The following is a 15,572-nucleotide window of genomic DNA, read 5'->3' as shown; positions in this document are numbered from 1 at the left end:
TGCCGGGGAGCGTGAAATGGAAATGTTTTCGTTTCTTTTAAAATCAGAAGAAATCAATGAACTTTTAGGTTGAAGAAAATTGTTTTAATATGTAATATTAATATATTTATGCCAACGCAGTCATAAATATTATTTTAAATATATATAGATTTTTTTTTTTTTAATGGAGGAAGGGATCCATGGAAGCAAAGCTGTCTAGTACCCAGGAATGTTTAACTGGGTCCTGCAAACCCGAGCTGGCCTTCCCCCTCAGCAGGGCTGCTAACTCCTGTGGTCTACAAGCAAGGAAGCCTCCGAGCTTCCCTTTTATAGCTTCCTCGCTAATTTCCCATTCTTCTACCCTTTGCAAGCAGAGCTCAAAAGGAAAAAAAAAAGAAGAAACAAAGAATGCATATGCCTTGGCACCAACTTCACTTTCTCAGCCGTCTGTAAGTCCCAGGCCTCTCCTTTGTCTTGCTCTCCTCCCTGAGCGGTTCTTTTGAAAGCCTGACCTGGGAAGGGGAAACTGGAATCAACCAGTTGCCCGAACCCCTCTTTCCAGTACCCCCCCACCCCTATTACTCAACGTCCGCGAAGGGTGTCGGGGTTCCCGGCTCGGGGAGAGAGGTCCGATGAGGCCTTTGAGAGCGGGGTGCGGGGCCGAGGCTGGAAGGGAAGGCTGGCCGAGAGAGTCGAGGGGCTCTGGGCGCATCCCGCCCCGGCCAGGTTCGAGGTTAGCACTGCTGCTCTCCCGCGGCTCCCAGAGAGGCTGGGCGCCCGCGGCCGCGCAAACGGCTCGTGTTTCCACGGGGCTCGCTCCCGGGCCTGGCTCGGGGCCGCCGCCGCCGCCGCCCCCCTCCCCGGGCGCAGGCTGCTCTTCAGTCGCGGCCACGGGGTAGCGCTCGGCCCCCCTCGCCGCGTCTCCGCCTCCGCCTCCGCCGCGCTCGTCCCCGGCTCACGCGGCCCGCGCAGCTCCCGCTCGGCGCAGGCAGGAGTGGCTCTCCGGACGCCGAGCCCTGGAAGCCGAGGGCGGCGGGTTCGGCGAGCGAGCGGCCGAGGCGGCCGGCGGCGCGACCGAGGCGCTGGGGCGGGCGCGGCGGCCGCTGCTTCTCCTGCCCGGGAGGTCGGCGCGCGCCGGGCGTCCGAGGAGGCGCCGCGCCCCCGGAGCCGGGGCCGCCCGCCAGGCTCTCCGCGCGCCTCGCCGAGAGCTCCGGCCGGGGAGCGGCGGAGGGCAGAGCCGCCCGGCTCCAGCCTCGGGCCAGCAGGAGGCTCCGCGCCCGGGCGCCGGCGACAAGCCCGGGTCGCCGAGCCCAGCAGACGTCCCCGCCGCCCCGCAGCCAGAGCGGACATGGGCTCGCGGGGCGGCGCGCCGGGCCGCGGGACCCGCAAAGTTTGCTAGCCCGCTGGGCGCGGAGCCGAGGGCGCGCACGGGCCCGGCGTCCCCAGGAGGGACCGAGAGTCCCCGGATTAGGCGCCGGGGCGGTGGAGCCGAGAGAGGTGGTTCGGCCCCGCCAGATGCCGCCTGCAAAGTTAGAGAGAAGAAAACTTCAGCTCCAGGGAGATTCGGACCGCTATGCTCACCGCGCCTCCCGAACCCGGCGCCCCTGAAAGAAGCCCCGCACCCGCGTCTGCCGCCGCGCTCGCCTCCCGCGCGGCCCCGGGGGCCCGGCGCCCGGATCGGCGGTGACTGCGTCCGCGCGGAGCACCCAACCAGGGGGCGGGCAGGGGGCGGGCAGGGGGCGGGCAACGTGGCCACGGGAGGAAGTTTCCTGAAGTTGTCGCTTTATTCCGGAGCCCGGCCCGCGACCCGGTCAGATCAGCGAGGCCGCCCTGCCTGGGAGAAGAAGTCGGAGTTGGGCTGCTAAGCGGGGAGGCGCCCCGAGACCGAGAGCGGCTTCATTCTCCTCCTCTTTGCTCGCGCCTCGCCTTCCCGGAGCGCCGCGGGGATTGGACTTGTACTAAAGAAGAGGAGGAAGGGTTGGGGTCGCCAGCGCCTCCCCTCCCCGGCGGATACCGCTCCGGGCCGGAGCCGCGTAGACAGTCTCCCGGGACGTAGCCACGGGGTACCGGACCTCACCAGGATTATAAAACTGTACGGAAGACCAACCCCCCGAAGAAAAGGCTGGTTGCCATGTGGGGACTACTGATCTGGACTCTGCTGGCCCTGCACCAGATCCGCGCGGCCGGAGCCCAAGGTACAGTGCCGCCCCCAGTGGGGCTGGGGAAGGGGCGCGGGAGGGGCGCGGAAGGGGCGCGGGAGCTCGCTGGCCTCACGGTCGCCTCCGGGACTCCAGGCTTGGCCTGGGCAGAGCCCTCTCCCGGGAGTTTCAGGCCCCTTTCCCCGAGTTTGGGGGCTCTCTTTGGGGGTGCTGGAGCGGTCTTGCTGAGACTTGTGGCTTCCGAATAAGGGAAGGTGGGGGTCCGTGCAGGGAGGCGTCGCTCGTGGAGGCTAAGAGGAGTCGGGGGGGGTCGCTACCCCCCCGCCCGGGCTGTGAGTGCCCTCGGGCTGGTGTGGGAGGGGCGCTCCATTCCGTGCCGGGCTCAGCGCCCGGCTGCACCCAGCTCCTCAGGCCGGGCTCCTGGGTCCCCGCTCGGTGTCCGCGGGGAAGGGCAAGGCCCTGCCGGGCACGCGCTGGCCGCCCCGGGGCGAGGCAGTGGGGCGGGAGGGCGGCGGGAAGGAGCCGGAGTAGAGCGCTGGGTTCCTGGATGGTCGCCCCGGGAGGGCAGTCTCGGGGCCTGGCCAAGTCTCGGAGCCCGCGCCTGGCTGCCTGGCCGGCCGCCAGGGCTGGGGTGCTTCGCGGTGCTCGCCGGAGGCGAGGTCTGAGGGTCTGAGGCCCTCTCCTCTCGCGCCCGCCCCCAGACACACTCAGCGTCCCGCCTTTGCCTCCAGCTCCACTGGCCGCTCAAGTGTCTGCAGCCGCCGCTCTGACCTGCAGCTGCCTGGAGCAGCCTCAGGGTGGAGAAGGGCTGGTGGGTTTGGGGTGGGAGTGTTGGGAAGGAGGAGGAGGCGTGATCGATCCGCCCTGCCCCCCTCCAGAGGGCGGATGCCCAGACAGACCGCCAGTCCTCGGGCAGGTCCCAGCGGGGGAGGGCGGCTGCACCCGTGCCTCCTTGCCTTTGGTATTCGCGGATCCAGACAGCAGTGCCAGCGGTGTCCGAGCGGCGCCTGCTGGGGGCGGCGGGAGACGAAGCCTGGACTGAGCTCCAGGACTCCCAGGGCTTGGCCTTCCTTCTTCCAGGCTCGGGAGGGGGCCTGGACCCACCCAGGGGGCGCCGGTCTGCGGAGGCTGCAACCTCGAAAGGGCCCCACCCCATCTCTGGAGTCCCAGAGTCGCAGGGAAGAAGGGACTCCAGTGAGCCCAGCGTCAGGCAGCCCAGAGAGGCAAGATCAAACAGATAAAAATAATCAGCTCTCACTCACAGGGTGGAGGGGAGGATTTTACAACGTAATTTGCGTTAAAGCACTTAGAAATTTTGTAACGGGGCCCTGTAAATGTAAGGTAATAAAAGTTATTATTTTTATGATCATCATAAAATCTTCTAGCAGGCAGGGACTTCAGAGGTCATCTTATTCTAGTAGCCGTTTAACAGATGGGAAAACTGAGGTCTAGGGGCATTAGGTGACTTGGCGAAGGCTGCTGGGTGATCTGTGGGCAGGAGTCTGGACTGGGACCAGGTGAGTTCTAAGCCCCTCTCTCCCTGGAACCAGGACCATCTGCAGCTGGGGTGGGCTTGCTGGGACGGGGCCCTTCTTCTAAGGGTCCAGGGGGAATGGGAGGCTGGCAGAATAGAACAGGTTAGTTCTGGGGCACCTCACAGATTTGTTCTGAGGTGTCCATGGGGTTACTAGCTGAAAGCCAGGGGGCTGGGCAGACTCTGAGGGGTGTCCGTCTCTATCTGGATGCTTCTGACTTAATCACTGCACAGACTCCAGTAACCCCACGATTTCCCTGGGCAGGCGACTCGTTAGTTCTTGTTCCATCCAAAACCAGGCTTGTAAGGAGTCCCCAGGGCACCTGAAGGTCCTTCGTTCTGGGTCGGCAAGTCGTTTCCATGTCCCACCTCCACACCTGTCCCATCCACCTAAGTCCAAGATTCCACGCGTCCATCCTGCTGAAGTTCAGGCCAGGCCACCTCATGTCCTTGTGCTTCCAGCGGGAGGGGCTCGCCCTGTCAGAAGTGGCGAAGGTCTCTTTGATTGATTCCCTCTCTCTCCCGCTTCTCTTGTTTGCTGCCGGCTTGAGCGTGGCTGCCCAGGTTCCCTGCTGCTCCGTTTGTGTTCTCTGGCTCCGAGAGTGTGTTTTCCAGCATCCATCGGGTACTCTCCCTCCATTTGTCTCCAAGGCGGCAATCCATGCAGAGGATTATGGGAACTTGGTCTCAGCCCAGGTCTGGGGGCACTGCTGCGTTGTGTGTCGGGGGAACAGGGTCAAGCATGGGGTTCCAGGGGGTTGTTTCTCATCTGCTTTGGGGTTAGAGAGTGGAGTCTCTCCTTTGCTTTTTTCTCCTTTTGCTTTGTTTTTGAGTTTGAGGCCATGCCATTAACCCTTTGGGCTGGTTAGAGCCACTGGCGCTGTTTGTCACTTCTGAGCCCACGAGCCCCGTTCTCTAATCATGATACAGAGCGAGGGACCAAGCCATCTTCCTGTCTTGGGACAAACCTCACATTGGCTGCCGGATTTATCTAGACTTAACCTAGTTTTTTTCAGGTGCAGAACCTGGGCAACACTACCTGTTTATACTGAAAGCTACCATTTAATCGTTGCCCCTGAAACGTGATGTCACATGATTCCCACTCTTTCCCCAAACTCAGCGCAGGGGTGTTGTAAAAAGAGCAGAGTACGTATGAGGACACCAGGTATTCCGGGGGTGCCTAGCAAGTGCCTGGCACATAGAAGGTGCTCAGTAAAGGGTAATTGTGATTATTGTTGTTATTATGATTGTTTGTGCACTATTAGCCAGGAGACCATGAGTTCCTGGCCACCCACTGAAAAGGCCTTGAATGCCTTTTCCTCACCCAAGACCCTTCTCTGACTTCCTTCTGTGGCCGCATCACCATGACCCAAAGTGGCCCTGCAGTGGTCCCGATCCAGACTCCCAGGCACTCGGATTGGAGGGTGTCTGCATTTTAACAAGCACCTCGCAAGATGTTTCACGTGCCTCGAAGCTTGATCACTGCTGGTGGACATCTTTCAGAGGCCGGGAGGCTGGAAGGAGGGCAGCAGAGCCCAGCCAGCTGGTCCAGAAGCTTCTTTCAAGTGAACGGTGCCTGGGGGAGGAACAGAGGGGAGTCTGAGCTGAGGGAACCAGGCGGTGGGAAAACCCTGAAGGGGGATTGGGAAGCCCAGCCCCGGAGGATCCCGAAGGCCCCAAAGGGAGAAAGTTTACTGCTGGGAGGTAATCATAATAAAAGCCAAACAGCACTCAAGGGAGTGGGATGAAAGTTTAATTACATGCTGTGGCTAAGCTATAATTATTAATTACTGACAGCAAAAAATAACTTATTGATCAGGGCTTCATACTCATTACCACAAGGCCGACTGGCGTGCTTGCCTGCGGCTCAGCTGGTATGTGTCAAGAGACCCCGCCCCACGCGAGGGTGGCCCTGGGGGTGTCCCTGTTCCCTACCTCCCCTTCTCCCAGGGCCAGAGAGGTGGCTCTCGGCCCCGCACACCCCTCGCCCTCGCCCTGTGCACCCCTGGGCTTCACCTGGGCAGTCGGGAACATTCTGGCTGTGGATTGATGAGTGACACCGTTTGGTGCTTGTTTTGGCCGCAGAAGATCACCCCTGCCTGGGGTGGACAGACTCAGGACCCCCCGCCCAGAGACCAAATCATGCTGGCAGCCTGATACCTGCCTCAGAAACTCTCCCTTTCGTGCATTTGTTCGGCAAATATTTATCGACCGCCTCTCCTTTATGTCCTCTGCTGGAAGGCCAAAGTAGGGGCCAGGAACCTTGTTCCATCAGGGAAGGGAGGCTGGGAAAGAGGCCAAGTCCTTTACAGCAGTTTTCTGTTTAAACAGTGCCTGAACGGCCGACTTTAAAATAGTGTGTTAAACTGCGTATTGGTATGCACTGCATCTTGTACCACAGGACACAATTGGGCTGTAAGCTAAACGGTAATAGAGAATGAGCTTGTTCTCTGTCCTGAGGACTAACATGATCAGTACATTTGACTTGAAAGAAACATGAAAAATCATCTAGTGCTGTCCCCTGCCTACAAGCCTGGGACAAGTGGCCATGTGGTCTCTGCTTGCATACCCCTGGCGATGGGGGACTCACTACCTTACAAAACAGGCTGGTTGTTAGACAGTCGTGCTTTATGTTGCTGAAGCTCCCCGTGTCTGGTTATCCTAGGATTTGGCTGTGGGTGAAGGAGTCCTCTGATTGGCTGGAACCTCGCCCTCCCTGCCCTCTGCCTCCTGGCCCCTCAGGGAGTCAGGAAACTGAGTTGGAATTGATGCAGGGTGTTAGGGTGCTGCCTGCGGGATTTCCACCCTGGCCCCGCCTGGAGCACATTGCCGCAGACAGCCCTGGAGCTGCCTGAAGCGGTGGGAATTAGTCATCATAAATTTGGGGCCTTGGGATGCCAATAGCAACAAATGGGCCAGCAGCAGCCCCAACTGCCTGTAATGGAAAGGAAAACAAGCCGGGTTGCTGAGACATCCCCGCTACTCACCCCACCACTCATCCTCCCACCCACTCCTGTCCTCCGGGGACAGAAGGCGGGGCCCGTGAGCAATGCCGAGCCAGGGACCCACCAGGACTGCTCAGGGTCCTGGAGGGAGGGGAGGGAGGGGCTGCACAGCTTGTCTCATCAGACTCCCCGAGCCAGGTGTCTGGTCCAGAAAGCCCCTCTCTGAGCCCCGGGAGCCCCACTGAGGCCCCTCTCCTGCCGATACTGGAGGTGCCAACATGGCAGTGGCGATGGCTTCCAACCTGGTCCTGGGCTTCCTCTATCGCTGAGCCACCCGGAGCTGAGGCCCAGTTTCCTCATCTGTAAAATGAGGAAACGGAGTTAAAAATAAGTCTTGTTATCTACCGCGTAGGATTTTTTTTTTTTTGTAATGTTAAATGAGATTATCTCCATCACTTTAAAGATGCCCTTAGTAAGCGTTAAGTGCTTATAATGTGTGGGCCACCAGGTATAAGGATGTCATAACCCACACCCCTCGCTCCCACACACACATCCTCCTCTCCAGCCTCACCTTCGCTCACTGCTGTCCACCGCGCTGACCGCCCTTGTGTTCCTAGACCTCACCACTGTGCTCTGGCCTCTGAACTGGCGCTGGAGGGTCCTGTGGTCCCTGCAGCCGTGCCCACTCCTCCCAGATGTCTGCACAGCTCAGTCCTTATTTAATCGGGCCTTTCCTCTGATGTCCCTGATCCGTCCCTAAACACCCTGTAACGTGGCATCTCCAAGCACCCACCCCTGAGCCTGCTTTCCTCTCTCCACAGCCCTCAGCTCCATCTGACATATATTGGCTTGTTTATTGCTGGTCTCTCTCACGTGGGCGGGGCTTTATATTATCCCCTGCTGTATCCCCAGCTGCTAGGAGAGTGCCTGGCAGATAGAAGGAGCTCAACAAATATGAATCAGTGAACAAAGAATACATCAATGAATGTGTGAATGAATGAACACTTAACTACGGCATAAAGCCCTCTGTCATCTGGTCTCTCCCTACTTCTCCAGCTCCTCTCCAGCCGCTCACCCACTCTCACGGGCCCCTCTGCACATCACTTACGCCCCGCGCCGTGGAGCCCCCACTGCGATGAAAAGCCAAGCCCCTCAGGGATGGGAGCCCTGCCCTCCAGCCTGGGCTTCCGTGGAATAGTGTTTATTTTTTTTAAGTTTTTATTTTACATTGGAGTATAGTTGATTAACAATGTTGTGTTAGTTTCAGGTGTACAGCGAAGTGATTCAGTTCTACATATACGTGTATCGATGCTTTTTCAAATCCTTTTCCCATTTAGGTTGTTACGCATTGATAATGTTGAGTAGAGTTCCCTGTGCTATATAGTAGGCCCTTGCTGGTTTTCCATTTTAAATAGAGCAGTGTGTACATGTCAATCCAAAATGGTGTTTCTGCTGAGGCAGGAGCCCTTGCTCAGACTTCCTCGCCCCTGTTCCCAGCTTTTCCCACCTCTGGCCCTGCAGGTGAAGCTGCATCTACCAGTAGGGCCTCTGGGTTGGGTCCTTGCTGAATCTCTATCAGCTGGGCTCCGTCTTTTGATGGGGAGGAAATTGGGAGGACTGGTAGGGGGCTTAGGTAATGCCCATCCAGGCATGGAGGCACCTTTTGAAATACCTGAGAGGGGAAGACATGCATTTACAATTAAATACTCTAGCCTGGCTCACTTCCCCTGGCAGCCCATTGGCCAGAGCTGATCACGTGGTCCCACCCAGTGGTCCTTCCCAGGCAAGGGAGCTGGGAAGTGCGGTCTTCTGTGTGCCGGAAAAAGAGCATCTCGACGCGCACTGGTGATGTCGAGCATTCCTAATAACTGCAGAGATGATACTGTGGTCTCCAGAAGAGCATTTCATACAGAGAATCACTTCCCCCAAGACAGGGCCATCCCTAAAGCATACCCCTGTCTGTGCTCTTACTTTCCTGCCTTTTGAGGTTTGTTTTTCCTTAAGCTGTTGAGAAGTGGCATGCAGAGGGGCCAGTGCCTTGGAACTGGGCCAACCTGGGTTCAAGCTCTGTCAGTTTGGGTTCATCTCTGCCACTTTGCATGCCATCACTTATGTGCTCAAGCCCCGTTGGCTTGTTTGTAATACAAGGAGAAGTGAATGAGATGACACAAGCAGAGCACGCGGCGTGGAGCCTGACGTATCAGAAGCACTTAATAAGCTAATGTAACTATATTTGTGCTTCCGTATTTGCCCCGCCAAAGGGTCTTAAGATTGGATCTCAAGTTGCATTTTGTTTCCAGATTTTTCCGCTGGTATCTTTTCTCCATATTTCCCCCGTATCTTCCTCTTGCTTCAGTTTCCTTTGCTTCTTCCCCAGTGTAGAATGATTTGGCCTCCTCTCCCCATCCTAGGGATCTAAAGAGGGGAAGCCAGCTCCCAATAGCCACCCAGTTCTTTGTGTCAAGTGTATTACAGTCGTTACCTGCCTCTGACCTCCTTCACCTCCAACGTGTGGGTAACCTGAGGCTCAGAGCCATTGCCTGCCCAAGGCCCCACAGCTAGGAAGTCAAGATTTGTACCATAGCCAGGTCATGGAAGCAATGTAAATGTCCATCGACAGACAAATGGGTAAAGAAGGTGTGGTACATATATACAATGGAATATTACTCAGCCATAAAAAGGAATGAAACTGGCTCATTTGTAGAGACGTGGATGGACCTAGAGATGTCATACAGAGTGAAGTAGGTCAGAAAGAGAAAAACAAATGTCGTATATTAACATATACATGTGGAATCTAGAAAAATGGTACAGATGAACTGGTTTACAGGGCAGAAATAGAGATACAGATGTAGAGAACAAACGTATGGACACCAAGGGGGGAAGGGAGGGGGGTGGGATGAATTGGGAGATTGGGATTGACATATATACACTAATATGTATAAAATAGATAACTAATGAGAACCCGCTATATAGCACAGGGAACACTACTTCACTTTGCTGTACGGTAGAAACTAACACAATATTGTAAAACAACTGTACCCCAATAATAAAAAAAAGAAGTCAGGATTTGAACCCAGGGCTCTATGGGGCATCTTTCCACTGCCCCGGGCTGCCCTGCACCTGCACGACATCCTTCACTGATATCTTGCCGATGAGAGATGCCCAGCCTGTCGTGCTGTGTGGCCCAGGGGCGGGGCTGGAGTTTGGAAGTCGCCCTGGGAATTCCTCCTTCTCCTCCTGACCCTCCTGGTTCTTGCCTCTACCCCAGTTGTGTCCTCAATGGGCCTTAAGCTGGCAGAACATGAGCGGTCAGGAGGGGAACCCCTTCCTCCCTTGCCTCCTCTCCTGCTTTCCCCTGTCCCCTCCCTGGAGATGTCTGGGGAGTCTCCCTAGGGTCACCTGGGGCGTTCATGACTGGCTGGCCAGTGACCGACCTCCAGAGAGTCTTCTAAGCTGAATCGGGTGGAGAAAAGCAGCAATTAAACTTTGATGCCATTTAGGAAGCTATTAGTGACCCAGAGGGGTGATGAAATTTTGATGATGTGCTAATCCTGAAAGGAGAAAATATTATTGGCCGTAATGCAGCCCATTCGGGGAGTTCGGCTTCTGGGGTGGACACGGTGACTCTCCAGGGCCTGCTGGAGCCCGGGCCCCCCCACACCTGGTCTCCTCCACGGGGGTGGAAACGTGCGAATGGGGAGGGAGGTGTGTTGTCTAAAGTCTGAGCAATGGCACCTGCACGACTGCCTTGTCCCATATCATGTGAGCCGGGTCTGAATCTGGTACAGATGCCCCATTCCTTGCTTTGAACTATGAGGGCCAATCCAGAGTGTGCCATCAGAGGGTTCAGGTGGGACAGAATAGGCCTCTAAGGGGCCTGAAACATACACGACTCCCTGAATTCATTTACCCGTCATTTACTGCTTGGATGACCTTAGATCAGTTACATAGCCTGTCTGTGCCACGGTTTTTCCATCTGTAAAATGGAGATAACAGTCGTCCTCTCACCTCACAGGGTTGTGACAAGATTTAATGAGATACGCTAAGCTCTTAGGACAGAGCTCAGTGTCTAGCAAACACTGAGTAAGTGTCCATCATCGTCATTATTGTCATCTTGGTGTCAGCGAAGCAAGGTCAGCTTTGGGCCTACAATTTGTCATGCGCCCTGTCCCCAAATGCCGCTGCTCTCTTTCTCTTTCACAGACCTGCCAGTAGCATCTAAACTTCCATTATTAGGGATTTATTTATTTGGTTGAGATATTCCCTGCCTCCAGCTTCAAATGCAAATACGTCACTGAGAACCCACATATTAAGCTATTATCAGCTCTTCAGGCCTTGAGGTGAATGTTTTTACTGGATCCTTTCCTAAAAACTCAAATTTCTGAGGGTAGCGTTCACAGACATCTCATGTTTCTCTTCACCACAACCTATGAAGGATTTTGGCCAGAAGGTGTTGTTATTAACCTTGTTAGCATTGAAGTTCAGAAACGTGAAGAAACTTGCCAAGGTCCCTTGACTTGTAAGAAAGAGACAATGAGGGCAGGTCAGCTGCCTCTTAGGTCATTGCTTTTGATCTGGTCAAGGCATCCCCATTCAGGAAAGGCTGACCATGCTGCTTGGGGATTTGGGAGCTGTCTCATTGGACCACAGGCTCTACCCCAGCTTGGGTGGGGGCAGGGGTAGGGCACGGGCTGTAGGCTGGAATGGCCTCTCCTCTCTCTAAAGAACTCAGAACCCTTTCAAGATGCCCCATCTGCTCTCCCACAGGGTCTTAGCGGTAGGATCTGAAGGCTGAGACCTCTTGCATCTCCCCCTCCCCACCCCACTGATAGGCCTTTACCCTCATGGCTTCCCCCACTGGGTACCACCGCCAAGCCCTCCCCAGTCTGGCCCTGTGCACTGCTGCCATCTCACCTCTCCCTCCCTCCACCCTCCCCCTCCACCCTCCACCCTCCCCCTCCCCCATGCTCACTGCCCACGCCCCACAAGCCATCAGCGCCTTTCCCTCCTGCCTCCCCTGTGCACCCCATCCTCCCATCCTCCCCTGGGTCCCATGGCTGGAACGCATCCTCCCAGATGCCTACAAGCCGTTGGGATGCCAGTGGTCTAGATGTCTCCTTTGGCACTTGGCCTTGTTGATTCTGAATTATCTTTTCGTGTGTGTGACTGATTTCTTTAATTACAAACTCCTTGAGTTTAGGTAATAACCCTTCATCAACAAGGAGAGAGGTATTAGACATAAATTATTGTTTGCCATAAATGAAGCTAACCCTTTAAAGCAGGGTGCTGTAGGGTAATAGTAACATCAGAGAGAAGGTAATAGGCCTGTGGGCCTCAGAGGCCACAACCCATTCTCACTGGGTCCCTCTTGGCCCCCATGTCCTCCGTGGGAAAAGGTGGGTGCATAAGTACAGCATTTCCAAGCGCCTCCGTGAAGGGCTCTAGCAGTGGAGGTGGACACGTGCCCTGGGGGATCTGACCATGCAGCCTGAAGCGGCCCGTCATCCTCACAACCTTTTCCTTTTTAATATTTTACTTCTTAAATGCGTGAAATTTTGCATTCCGTTCCACAGTCTCCCTGAGTTCTATTTTAACACACAAAGGAGATTTTAAAGCCCATTGATGTTGCTGGAAGATGTGGTATGTCTGCCCCCTGGCTTCCTGAACCCCCGGGATAGAGGGCAAAACTTGGCTTTGAAAAACTTGAATGAGGTGATCTCTTGGGTCACATCATCTGTAAGATTCTAAGATGCTTTACACGTATATATTTCAAGCATTTGTATTTAAATGTTTCTGTAACGTTTTATCTACATATCCACTTCCTAAAGTAGTTGTGTCCCAAATGTAATCGACCCCGGGCCACCCTAACCTTCTGCCCGAGTGGTCTGGTGCCTTCTAGGTCCCTAGAGGACCCTGCTGCTTGGATGCTTGGTGTTTGCTGGGTATTCCCTTAGCTTCCATACCATTAGGGGGCCTGTCTCCTGGCCTCTCCCTGGGCCCTCTCTCCTTCCCCTTTTAATTTGCACTGGACAAGCCACCTGATGCATCAGACATCATCAACTCTACCACTGTAGCTGTGACTGAAAAAGAGCTGGGGCAGGGCGCTGAGTGAGGGCCTGAAGACTCTCCCTAGTAAGAGGTGCTGGGCTCCATGATAACTGTGCCCACCGCCCAGGGGTCTTTCTCACTGACATGCATCGGGGGCTTCCAGGAGAGCCGAGGTGACCAGAAGCCCATCCTCCAGCAAAGCAGGGCCCTAGTGTAATCTGCATTCCAGCAGCAGCTCCACGCCCGCCCCTTGCAGCACTAACTAAATGTTCCAGGTCAACTTCAGTCACCCCCTCCCGAATCCTCTGGAAGCTCTTGGGCTCCTGGAAGCAAAGCCCAGCGCATCCGTACCCTCCTCCCAGGCTCCCCTGGGGCAGCCACCCTTCCCCATCGTGGCTGTTTGTCCCTCTCTGCCCCGGACTGGAGGCACTGCTCCTGCCCTGAGACAGTGCCCAGAACTCACGCCTTCTTGCTCGGTTAACCTTGAAGTCACCCCACTCGAGCAGATGCCCACTGACTTTGCGCAGCTCCCGGCAGGCTCGGCCCAGTGGCCCTTGACCTCCCAGTTTGGAGCCCCATCTCCCTGCCCTGGTGGAGCGGCTGTAGGCAGGGGGTGGGCGGGTCGGCGGGCAGGCCATCGAGGGGCCGGAGCTGCCCAGGAGGCCCGGGGGGAGTTCCTCATTAGCTCTGCCCCAAGCTCATTACCGGGCTGTGCATCACTGGGTGAGAAATGGTTGTCGTCAGGGCGGTAATAAACACGCTGCTGTCAGGGTTGATGTGATTGCACTAATGAAGAGAAATCAACCAGGGCGAGAGGAGGTGCTTCTGGCTGCGGCTCCGGGGGGCTGCAGAGCTCTGTCCACTGCCCATTCTCCCTGCCCCAGGAAGACAGAGGCCAGGGCGTCAGGGAGAAGGAGAGAGGTGTTGGCATTTAACCGCTTTCTCCCGAGGCCTTAGCGGCTGAAGAGCCTAGAAGATGCCGGAAGCCTTCAGGAAAAAGAAACATTGTTCGGCCCCAGGGAGCGAGGGAGGGTGTGGTGAGGGGGCCCCAGCCTCAGCCTGGGCCCTGGGCAGAGGCAGTGGGGATCTGCTGGGTGAACCGCTGTGCTTCTGATGGTTCAGCCTCCCTCACAGGGCCCTGGCTGAGAGCGGCCGCAGGAAGGCATGGGGAGAAACACAGGCCCATTGTCTGCGCCCCCCTGCCTGCCACCTCGCCTGCAATGTTAGGACCCATTGTCTCTCCAGGAACTTGGAATGTCCAGCCCCAGGGTGCGGGGAGCAGGCCTCGGACTACAGCTTCTCTTGTGCCTCTGCTGTGTGAGAGCTCCGGGGCCCTGGACCCGCTGAGCCCAGCCTAAGCGTCCGAGCCGCAGCAAAGGCGTGCCTCTGAGACGCTGACACACAGCTGGGGGCAAGGGAGCAGCCCCTTCGTCGTGCTAGGCCTTGGGACACCCGGGGACTGAAGAGAGGCCAAAGGAAGGAGGGGTACCCTTGCATCTGGGGCCTCAGGAGCACATTCTTGGAGCCCAGGTGTAACCTGCCTCATTACGGGAAGTGAGAAGGTGGCCCGGAGCGGTGGGGCTCACACCTGAACCTGCATCGGATCCCCTGAAGGGCTCGCTAGGATGCAGATTCCTGGGCCCTGCCCCCAGAGCATCTGGTCTGGGGGCGGGGCCCAGGAGTGTGAGTGTCTAAACGGGTTCTCAGGTGATGTGCTGCCACTGGTCCGGGGGCCACACTTTGAGAAGAACGAGCCTAGAGGTTTGAGAATCCGAGGTGCCACGCTGGTGGTCATGCTGAGCCCCTTCTGCTGCGATGGGCTCTGCCCGCTCCGCGCCGCAGAGGACGGCGGTGAAGCTCCGTTAGCAGGACCCGTGAAATACGTGTTGCACGTGGGAAGCAGGGACCACCTCCCCTTCCTTCTTCTTTTCTCATCATCAGAAGCTCTTGCTCCCAAAGTCCTTCCTTAAAAGAGAAAGAAAAAAAACCCCAGCCCAGAGGCCTCCTTCCTGGGAAGGGAAGGGCAGGGGGTGACGTCCTCACCGGCTGAAGCAGGTTTTGCTAGAAGCGCCAAGGTAACCCTAATGCGTCAGTGGATAACAAAACCTCTCTTTGCTCTTTGAGCGCTTTCTCAGCACCTACTGGGTGCCAAGCACAGGGCCTGGTCTCCAGCACAGGTTAAGGCAGGTCCTGCTTCTCAAATTGTTCATGGTCAAGTGTGGGCATCAAGCATGTGGTCAGTAGTAGAGAACAGTGTGAAGGACACTAGTGCAGGTGGGAACCAGGTGATGGGAGGTGCAGAGGGGTAACCTGAGAATCCTGCCCCAGCGGAGGCTGCCTGGAGGAGGTGACCTTGAAGCTGAGGTCTTCTAGGATGGGAGGGGCCCCCAACGTCCTTAGGGAACATTGGGGGCTTTGTTCTTGTTTTGACATAATAAACTGTACCTATTTAAAGGGTACAACTTGATTTTTCTTGACACACGTATAACACCGTAAATGATCACCAAAATCTTGATGACAATCACCACCAAAAGTTTTCTTGTGCCCTTGGTCACCCCTCTCTGGCTGGTGTATAGATCTTTTTCTTTTCCTTCTTTTTTTTTCAATGGATATCCAGTTGTTCTAGCCTCGTTTTTTGAAAACTTTCTTTTCACCACTGAATTATCTCTTCACCTTTGTTGAAAATCAGTTGTCCCTATAGGTGTGGGTCTACTTCTGGACACCGTTGTGCTTCATTTATCTGTTTGTCTGTCTTTATTCCGATAGCACATTGTCTTGGTTACTGTTGCTTTGTAATAAGCCTTGAAAGCAGGTGGTGTTAGTTCTCTGACTTTGTTCTTTTTCAGAGTTGTTTTGGCTATTCTAGGTCCTTTCCATTGCCATGAGCATTTTATATTTTTCTTTATA

General features: G+C 55.9%; 1 protein-coding gene across 1 annotated transcript in view; it reads left to right on the top strand.

The window, feature by feature from the left end:
• The first annotated feature begins 2,040 nt into the window (after positions 1-2,040).
• SDK2 (sidekick cell adhesion molecule 2) overlaps positions 2,041-15,572 on the top strand; it is a 272,507-nt gene continuing 258,975 nt past the window's right edge. Inside the window, exon 1 of the mRNA XM_082439834.1 lies at positions 2,041-2,174. Coding sequence (XP_082295960.1) covers positions 2,111-2,174 — 64 coding nt within the window. The 5' untranslated portion in view covers positions 2,041-2,110. The remainder of the gene's footprint in view (positions 2,175-15,572) is intronic.

The sequence above is a fragment of the Balaenoptera physalus genome (assembly GCF_965194825.1).
Source record: "Balaenoptera physalus genome assembly, chromosome: 20".
NCBI lineage: Eukaryota > Metazoa > Chordata > Mammalia > Artiodactyla > Balaenopteridae > Balaenoptera > Balaenoptera physalus.
Note: the sequence above shows the minus strand (reverse complement) of the source record. Positions and strands in the feature narration are given on the sequence as shown.